Source organism: Pyxicephalus adspersus, chromosome 12 (assembly GCF_032062135.1).
Source record: "Pyxicephalus adspersus chromosome 12, UCB_Pads_2.0, whole genome shotgun sequence".
NCBI classification, from domain to species: domain Eukaryota; kingdom Metazoa; phylum Chordata; class Amphibia; order Anura; family Pyxicephalidae; genus Pyxicephalus; species Pyxicephalus adspersus.
In genome coordinates, this window is record NC_092869.1 from 23742583 (window position 1) to 23753197 (window position 10615).

Here is a 10615-nt window from a genome sequence, read left to right on the forward strand (position 1 = left end):
AGAAAGCATGTGGTTTTCATAGCGGACTGCTTGTCAGGGTGCTTAACCCAAGCTAAAGTTTTCTGCCTTATCTATTTTTATGACTACTTTAGCGGACACTCTACATTCTATACAATGAATCTGATGATAGTGATCATGGAATGCAGCACCTTGCCTTCAGGTGTATCTCACACTTAGAAGATAGAGCTTCTCACGCATTCATGAAAATCCAAAACTGAAAGTGGGTCAGTCAAAAAATACTTTTTAGTTTGTTTAAATTTAAACTTCAGATATGTTTACAAACACAAATAAATAAGGGGCTGCATTTGAATGTGCTCTGTCTCAAAACAGCCCAAAGCTATTAGGTTTCCTTGTTACACGTGCATCTGGTGTAGAATATCGACAGTTGTGCCACTACTCATTGGGCTCACTTTATCAAAGCTCACCAAGGCTGGAGAGGAAACACTTTCATTAGTGAACCTGGGTGATCCTGCAAAACCTGGAATGGATTTTCTAAAAGTAATTTTGCTACTTGCAAATGTTTTCAGACCTGGACCAGATCTATTCCAGGTTTGCTGGATCACCCGGCTTCACTGATGAAAGTGTATCCTCTCCTGTCTTGGAGGGCTTTAATAATAAGTAGGCAGAGGGCATGGTTGTCACCATGACCTTACCTGTTGTAAGCAATAACATGCAACTGCCATTGGAAAGATAGTAGAGAGGAGTGATCTACAAAAACAATATATGAGATCCACAGCAAAAGTAAAAATCTTGAAAATAAAAACTGAACAATTATGTTTTATTAACACAATTATGTTTATGTTTTATTACCAAAGTAATTTAGCAAACTAAATGTTGTCCAGTCATTATCTACTACTTTACATGTAAATTATTTCTTAATTGGATTTATCTCTTCCAGTCAGTTTGTCAGTTTTGCTCTAATCACTTTCTAATTTTTTTTTATACCGGCCCTCCCTCCAAAACACAACTCTTCCCAAGTAAACCGTACAATACTACGTCATTAAAGTCTAAATTTATCAATCTGTTAAGCAGAAATAATAGTCACTAAAAGTACATTTTTAGAATGAAGGAAATGTCCCACTCTACTTAAAATTCACACAAATATGATCTCACTATTGTGAAAGATTTCTACTGCAGGATTGAACACATATGTCTGAAGACAGCGTGAACAACAGGGACACCTCCTGGCAGTACGCTGCCTAACCTTAGAAAACATGCAGTTCTGGTGTTATTAATTCTGTTCACCAGTAAAATGCCATTGTTATTCACATACTGGGCCTGATTTATAAAAGCTCACCAAGGCTGGAGAGGATACACTTTTTTTCAGTAAAGCTGGGTGATCCAGCAAACCTGGAATGGATCTGGTCCAAGATTGATATTTTTTGCTATTTGTTAGAAATCCATTCCAGGTTTGCTGGATCACGCGGCTTCACTGATTAAAGTGTATCCCCTCCAGCCTTGGAGATCGTTATTAAATCAGGCCCATTGTTTCAGCTGCACATAGGTGATCCTCTGCACAAAAAAGGTTCACAGATTCAACCTAAACAAAGAATCAGCTACACATGGGTCAGATGGGGCAGATGGGTCAACAAAAGCCAATTTTAGAGCCCAGACAATTGAAAAACACAGGATTTTATGAATGAACTCCATTAAATGTTGTTCATCAGCCATTCGTGATTTCTTACCTGTGCAGTAACATTATACCTGAATCAGACCCGAATGTACATGTACAAAAAAAGAATGGAATCAATGCAACTGTGTGCACCGATAGAATAATGGCTGCACGGTCTTGCTGGGATGTTGCTAGGGTTGTAAAAAGGCCCAGAGCCCCTGAAAAAATTATTCCATGGTCAATGGTGGGAGTGGGCACGTCACACCTAACAGCTGGATCAGACAGAGCCTAGTACAAACAGGATGGTTTCCCCACATTATTAATAATCCAATAAAATGATCATATCTGTAGTACATTTAGCAGCTGACCAATTGCAGACAACCAATTTTTGGGTCCTTAACCAGGTGCAAAAAGATCAGATAAGATTGCACGTTGCGTCAAGTGTTTGAACCAAACAAATCTGATTTTCCTCCCGACCTAGTGCATACTAGACCTTAATAGGAAATATATTGGGCCTTATTTATTAAGTTCCTCAAGGCTGGAGAGGATACAATTTCATTAGTGAAGTTAGGTGATCCAGCAAACCTGGAATGGATTTATTCAAAGTGATTTGCTAATTGCATTTATTTTGAATCCTGAACCTGATTCATTCAAGGTTTGCTGGATCACCCAGCTTCACTGATAAAAGTGTATTTTCTCCAGCCCTGGGGAGCTTTAATTGTTCAGGCCCTTGTGTCTATTACTATAATTAATAAACATATTTATATAGTGCCAACATATTATGCAGTGCTATACAATAAATAGGGGTTGCAAATGACAGACACAGTAACACAGGAGGAGGAATGGACCCTGCCCCAAAGAGCTTACAATCTAAGAGGTCTACTGCTTTTATACAAAGGACACAGCGTTGTACAAAGTCCATAGTCATATCACTAGCTGTCCCTCAAAGAGGCTTAAAATCTAATGTCCCTACCATGGTCATATGTCTTCAATACAGACTAAGGTCAATTTTGGGGAGAAGCCAATTAACCTAACTGCATGTTTTTGGAATGTGGGAGGAAACCAGAATACCCGAGGGAAACCCACGCAAACACGGGGAGAACGAGAACACTCCATACAGATAGTGTTCTGTCCAAGATGAACAAGAAGATCAAGTGAACACCTTGGTATGACATTAAGCACAGTGTTGTGTATAGAATTCAGTGATCAGGACAGTACAACATGGAATTGCCAGGACCATGTGTTCTACAACACAGAATAAAGACTAAAGCAAGGACTGTGTAATGTAGTGCAGAGGTGGGAAGGGTCCGACAGGGTGCTGTACATAGCTTTTCACCGTACCTTGTCTCAGTATTCATGTTAAGTGCCCCCAACCCTGCTGCAAGCAATATTTACTATGGAAGGAGTTCTGCAAAAATCAAAATGACTTAATAGATTAAAGTTAACCTAGAGGAGTGGGTGTTCTTAGATAATGAACATGTGATGCTGATACTCCATGATTCGAAAAAAAGAGAAATCAATGAAAAGAATGGAATTCCAAATGATGAAAGAGGTAAGTCAGTCAGGCAGAGGATGAACGGCCCTGGTGATATTGGGATGCCATTCAGCCAAGAAAGAAGGTTTCATAAGCTGCTGCAAAGTAAAAAGCGTACAACGTGCGGTTAAGCAATTTTAGTATCAGAGACGACATTGTACAGTTGCAAGACTAAAATTAAAGCTGGAGTTCAGCTTTAATAAAGATTCCATCAGAAATTTGCAGATATGAATCTACTGATTACTTCCTGCAGAATGGCACACTTGTCATGCCACCAGCTATCTAATATGGTATCATATATATACACATTACAAAATAAGTCTCTATGTCCATTTTTAGAGACTCAGCTGTGGAAATCCCCCTGCAGGTCTAAATTTAGCCAAGCAATGATAACACCTCACCGCACTCCCAAATGCCAGCAATTTTAAATCCTAGTGGGTTTGCAATAAAACCAAAATAATCTAGAGGATGGGAGGCATTTTATTTCTCTAATGAAAAAAAGTGGAAAGTTGAAAAAAGTACCTATCCACAGAGATAAAAATAAAGCGAAGGGATTTTCTGTTGGGAATTTTTGGTTTTAACCACAGTCATACCCTGCCTTATTTTAGCTTCTCTTTTACAGAGCACAAAATCCTTTCATCAAAAATCAGCATATTCAGGGTGCAATTTCATATTGCCAGCATTTATCTCTTGGTTACTACAGTTAGTTTACCAAGAACAGGATTAAAATGTTACCCATAAACAAAGATTTTCAATCACAAAAGTATTTTTATGTTTATGTGGATGTATTTAAAAAAAAGTCTAAAGGTATATTTGTATCTGAATATCCATGTGTTATCCAACAGGCTTATGTAGCAGACATCACATATGATTGGTTCCTTGTGATAAGCAAGGCAGAAATACTATATGGATACTTTGTTCATATTACAACATGATCATTCATTTTTACTTTGTCACACATCAAATTCACATAAATTGCATACTATGAAATATGGAGAACTGAATTACTTTTATATGGGACTACAAGTTCCTGCAAGCCTATCCAATAAGGTCAACATGTGGGAGCTAATCTTTATTTATTTGTGTTGTGTGCATGGTTTGCTATATGAACTTATTTATTAGGAGAGTAGAAGTTTTATTGAAGTAATATACTGTAATACAGACAGGCCTAAGAACGTTATTGGGTTTTATTTGAAATTAAAGCTCAAGTCCAGACCCCATTTTCAAAATATATTTCTCAATAGTCACAAAGAAAACATGTGCAACAAAGTTGTAGGAGAGACCCAGCAGGCACAACCACTACAAGCAGCCTGCAGAAAACTACAAGGGGGGCGTATACAAGACCAGTCACCCTGCACAAGAGAGCAGCAGTGATTGGTCTTTGTACAGGAAGCTCCTGAACACAGGAAATATTCTACAGAATATTACTGCACAGATCAGAAAGAAAGTTTGAATACACATACCTTCTGTTTAGATAATATTCTTTTATTTGGGAATTCAATAACATATTATTATGTGTATATTGAAGATATATTTAAGAGATGCCTGCCCTTTTTGCATACATTCCTTTATATGTAAAGCAGGGTGCACACCATCTTCCTCCTTTGTGTGATCTTTTACCATCTTGAATAGCTAGGGCAGGATGACATAACTCCCCCCACAAGTGGTTCATTCAGTGCATGCACAGGGGAAGCCAGGATTGTTGGGTATCCTGGCAGCCAAAGCTGAGCTTTGTATGTGATTCTCAGCTTTTTTGAGTGATCAAACAGGTAAGAAGGATTACCTGTCTCATCAAACAAGTGCAACTTTAATGTTAATTTTTAGTAAATTACTTTATATATTTTTTTCCATGAATAACACTGACATTGTTCTGGTCAGTATATATTTCAGCTCCAATTACATACTCAGTGGCTAGCACCCCGGCTGTGCAGCATTAGGGTTCCAGGTACCGACCTTGGCCAGGACATTTTCTGCACAGATTTGTATAATCTTCTTTTATTTGTGTGGGTTTCCAGTTTCCTCACACTTCATAAAAACATACTTGTAGGTTAGATATTTATGTACATATATCTTATATTATATATATGTCAATTATAACTGGAGGGTATGCGTTAACATTACGGCCCTGATTTAGTACTGTTTAGTACTTTCAGACCTCACAGACCACTAAATTCATAATTGTAAATCGCATGGACCATTAATATGAATTTTTAAAAAAAGATAAATACATTTGTAAAGAAATGATCTTCCTAATGGTGACAAGGACTGTGGAGGCTCTGATTCATTGATCAGCTCACGGTTAAGTGAAGTATTACTATTGTTACTATTATCATTAGTTGTATTATCTTTGTATTACTAAAGTAATGCAAAATATTTGTTTGCTTTTTCTCACTCATTATGGGTTTATTTCATTCAAATCTAACACCAAACAAGAAATGATAGTTATCAAAGTCAAACTATTTGATGCCATACAATATAACAGTTATAGAAAATACACAGTTAAGGTCATACTTACCTGAAAGAACAATCGGAGAAATAAACAAATAAAATAAAACATTGGATGAGAATCGGTATTCACGGAATGGGGTGACTGTTGTAATGGTGGAAACAATACTCAAGCGTACGGCTCAGAAATGCTTTCCTCATACAACCTAAGACTACACTGATGTCACGCTGTATCTCCCTTGTGTTTCTGTCTCTATTAATATTATTATTATTATTATTATTAACCCCCTAACCGCTAAGCCCGTAATTTCTCGCACTAAATATTTTTGCTCTTTTGGTTAAGCCCGTATTTTTTTGACACTAGCATCACTATCCACAGTGTGGACTTGATTCCTTAGCTCGAACACGCCAGGTTAAAATCTACAAAAAGAGGAGAAAAGATTGTCCCCTGGAAGTGTGGACCGTTTGGTTAGGAAATTCTCAAACATTCATTGGGATTGCTGCACTGTGGGCTATCCTTGGGGACTTGTATGGTGCCATATGGGTGTGTGTGGGCTTCTTGGTCTCTGGCTACAGTGCCTGGCTATCTTATCTTTAGAATGAAACTGTCTCCTTTGTGTATCTGCTTCATTGGTTTGCCCTCAGAATATCAATTCATCAAGGCTGTTGGAACCAACTGCAGGTCCTTTCTACATGCTAAACTTAGAGACCTCTCATAGAAAAGGTATTTATATGGCCAACCAGAATGAGGTGAAGGTGGCTGACACAGTGGATGATATCATAGAGGCTCTTTTTAGCGGATCCAATCACTGGAAGGAGACTGAAATTTTCCCCATCAGCACTTGGCCTCTCTACAATTCCCCATGGCTGTCCATTACAAGAACATCCCCTCCTGCTCTAGTGGTGTCATCACCCAGGGCACTTACTGTAATGGAAATAAACAATATAATATTATTTTGATTATATTATAATATAATATAATATTATAATATTCTGACCTGCTGTATTGAAATGAATAGAATCTTTCAGCACTTTGTATGTATGTTAAAGGACCCCAAATCACAGGCCCTGATTCAGAGAATGACTCTAGCACAGCTTTCAATCAGTATTTCTATGCAGCATGATCAAACCATACGAGTTGCTTGCTATGCAGTCCTTTCACTTGCTAGTTAGATCAAAGCTTGCAATGGAAGTAATCCGTTCGCTTCTCAATGATAACCGACTGTTCACTGCTATCTCTTGCTCTCATATTATTCTTGGACTCAAATTAGGCATGTAGCGCCATTTTTGCTACTCCCAGAGACTTTTTCCTTTTGACTAGTCCAACCACCAGGATCAATACAGCATAAGACTGCTCCCTCTAAAGACTTGGACAGGACTCTATAATATGATCTAGAGTTTACCTGTCTTTCCTTTTTCCTCCCTGTTCATTTTGTCCTTTTATTTTTGTTTTTACTTTTGAACAAATTCCTGGGTGATCATTACAATAACATGCAAACTTATGAAAAATCCATGAAAAGAAAGGCATGTTCCCTGCCAGCAAGCTGCAGAAAAGGACCCCTGATCTCCTTCTGTGGAAGTAGTGCTTTGATTACTGATTAAACAGCTCTATTTTTAAAGCAACAGGGAGCATGTAAGATCTCTGCAGAGAGGCCACCGCTTGCACACAAACATGGGACAGGCTATGTCCTTCAATGATGCTACTGGAATGTATTTACAAAATTTAAACTCACATTTTAATTGTGTTTAAATTTTTTTATAGGAAATATGTATGTCCCAGTTTATTTAAAATGCCACAATGTAGTAGTATGGAGTAATCTCCCATTTCCCACACCTCTCAGGCATTACAAGGCAATTCTTTATTTTGCACTCTACACTAGATGAAATTTGGTACCTGAAAAAATACAAAAATTCCTCATGGCAGTTTGCCATTTTTTCGTGGACACCCCCTCTAATATAAACACACTTACCTATCAGTGACTCTGGTGATTTTTCCTCTCCAGGATTCACCGGGAATACTGAAAAACATGAAAAGTACTTTACAATACAACTATTTGCAGTGTACAATAACAGCAAACATAATACAGTTGTGAAAAAAGGACAAAAGTGCCAAAAGCATGAAAAGCTGCAGGATAAATGCAGTGGGCCATTGGTTTCAGTCATTGGTTTACATATTCTATTTGGACTGATATTATAAAGCTCTCAAAGACTGGAGAAGATAAGCTATCATGGGGTGATTGCTGAATCATCCAGGTTCCCTCATGATAGTCTATCTTCTCCGGTCTTGGAGAGCTTTAATATATCAGAAACAATATGAACACCTATATAGACTTTTGTTTATTTAGGAATCTGTTTTTTTTTTTATTTAACTCTACTTTTTTATTGAGAAAGAGGATATTACTAAGCTCCAGCTCAATATGCTCCTTCACAGATGCTAGCTGTGAATAGAAGAGCAGCAGGCCAGTCCACGCTTCAATTTTACTGGCCCTGCACCCCTTGGTAAACACCTTATTAGAAAATAACTAACTGATCTTAGCTACTTTTAAGTCTCCAGCAGAGCCACTTACAAGAGTTTTGATGAGAACATTTTTTGTGAGATGTGCAAATACACATCCACATACATAGGTACAAGCATATATCAATGCAAACATAGACTGTAACAAACAGCTTAGTATAGGGAATCAGCTAAATACAGTGATATTTACTGTCCATCCTAATTACTTGGGACTCAGACTGAAATAAAATCTTGTTGGAATTGCTAACCCATCTACTATGTACAACGCCCAAAAAAGTATTTATTTTAGATATACTTTAAGTATGCAAATCTCTAAACAACATTTTGTAAAGAGGTACCACTGTATCTTGCAGTGTTCTCCCCAGACCCTTTAAGCTGGGTGCACCACCCAGCACTTTTCAGTAACCACCCACCTGTTTATGGGTTGGGTAACAATACAGGGGCTGCCACGAGCCTACAATTTTTTCCCAGCCTAAAATAATTTTTCTACACTGTCATGTATAATTTTCTAACACTTGAGCAAGGCTGCCATTAGAAATTTCTGGCACCCATATTAAATAAACTTCCTGGGTCCAATCCCCAATGTCTGATCAAGCTCTTTTGGGACCTGATACAAAAGTACCCCTTACCCCCCATCCCCCCTGCACTGTAGGGCTAAAGAAACCTTGGAAACATTTGTAATTGTGATCCAACCCTAAAGAAGTCCTGCCACGGACCACTAAAACTATGAACTGCACATGCGCGGGGGGGCCGTGTGTCACTCAAAGGGGAGGAAACTTCCCCCAGAGTGATGTCATGATGCCAGAACGCACCCAGAGACTCAACCCGCCCACCGCCCTAAGCCTGCGATACATACGGGGGACATGGTCCGTGGCTCTGGGCGGTGCGCTCCCCAAGCAGTGTTTTTCTCCTGACGAACCAGGGGTTGGAGCATTTTGAAAACCCTATCCTGTGTGGTGTGGTAACTGAGACAGACAATTGACAAAATATCTAAAATTGGGACACCAGCAGGACCAATATTTTAAATATAGAAAAGGTAAGATCATCTGTCTGATCAACATATTTTCCTGTGATTAGGTTGGAAAAATCAGACTTTCTATTGAGGAAATGAGGAGGACACAAATGGTAATAAATATCTAATTACCTATATAATTGTGTGTTCTAACTGGAGCTGAGCTTTCAGGATGAATTCTTCTTTAGCATGCAGCCTTACCTTTCAAACCAGGATAGTATACTTTCCATCAGTGGTTCTCCAGGATAAAATTGGATTTCTCTAAAATAACTCAGAATGGAGATCAGACGTTTTCTGTAATCATCATTCTGCAAGTCCTGAGCGACATCAAAGAAACTCTGAATTGCATCTGGTGGAGGAACCATATTATTCTGCAATATCCCATCGTACAGCGCCCATCCAAGCGCCACTTCCTGATGTTTATTGGCTACCTTAATACAATCCCCAAAGTTCCGGGCTGACACAGGTCCGATCTTTCTCATAGCCTCTAAAATACCTATTGACTCCCTCCAGCGATCCGTTTGGCTTAAACCTCTGATAAACAAACTATTAGCCCCAGTATCCAAATATGAAAATTTCATTTTCATGATATCATACAATTCACAGATCTCCGCACCCTGATTTTGCTGCACACACAACACCAAATACTTCACAAGTAACCGATAACTAACATCACCATTTTTTTCTGCCACAAACGATAACAGAGATTTGGCGATTTTCAGATCGGTGCCGCTCTTAAGCATTTGTTCAATGACTCGATCTTCATAGTTGCCCCTGAGGTTAAATTGATCTTTTAGCTTGCTCCAGCCATCAGATCCCAGGGGCTCTGTGGGTATAGGTATATATGTGGGATTTAAAGGTGTAGGAGGCTTTTTTATCGATAGATTATTTTTATTCCTGACCGCCCTGTTTTTAGATGATCCTGCAGAAAACACTGATGCTCCCCTCCTGGAATTATAGCTATTTTTAGTATATAAAACATCTTTATCTATAGGAGCATTCACAGTGCTAATATTATGTGAAGGGCTGAAAAAGTGCAATCTAGTCAGTGACTCATCAGTGACAAAAGCAGCAGGTACTTTGCTAACACAAATCTGTCTGTGTAGAACCCTGCAAAACAAATGTAATGGCACCATACTGCAACACTAATAAACTCTCTCTGCTCACCTACTGACTGTTAGCAGCTACAAATATCCCCAAAATAAAAAGAATGAGCAGCACACACTCGTTTCCTTTCCATACACCATAACCAGCACTAGCAACAAGTTTGACTTCTAAAAATCACATGGAGCGGTCAGGCAACATTCACTTCCGGGTCATGCTGTCGCAGAAAATAGGAAGTATATTTTGTCTCCAGTAGAGGAGCCATTTTTCCGTAGCAAACGCTTTGATTTCTATGTGTGGGCTACGGAAAAATAGCGTGTTGTTCTATTCACAAATGGAGACATATTCGTAACATATAGTCTTGCGCTAGACTAGTATGTTGTAAGAGGAAGT

General features: G+C 38.6%; 1 protein-coding gene across 1 annotated transcript in view; it reads right to left on the minus strand.

The window, feature by feature from the left end:
• The window catches only part of PRORP (protein only RNase P catalytic subunit), a 43984-nt gene extending 33569 nt beyond the window's left edge, over window positions 1-10415 (minus strand). Inside the window, exons 1-2 of the mRNA XM_072427634.1 lie at window positions 9320-10415; window positions 7562-7609 (exon numbers count right to left, since the gene is read on the minus strand). Of these exons, the coding sequence (XP_072283735.1) occupies window positions 7562-7609; window positions 9320-10254 (983 nt within the window). The 5' untranslated portion in view covers window positions 10255-10415. The remainder of the gene's footprint in view (window positions 1-7561; window positions 7610-9319) is intronic.
• Window positions 10416-10615: the final 200 nt, after the last annotated feature.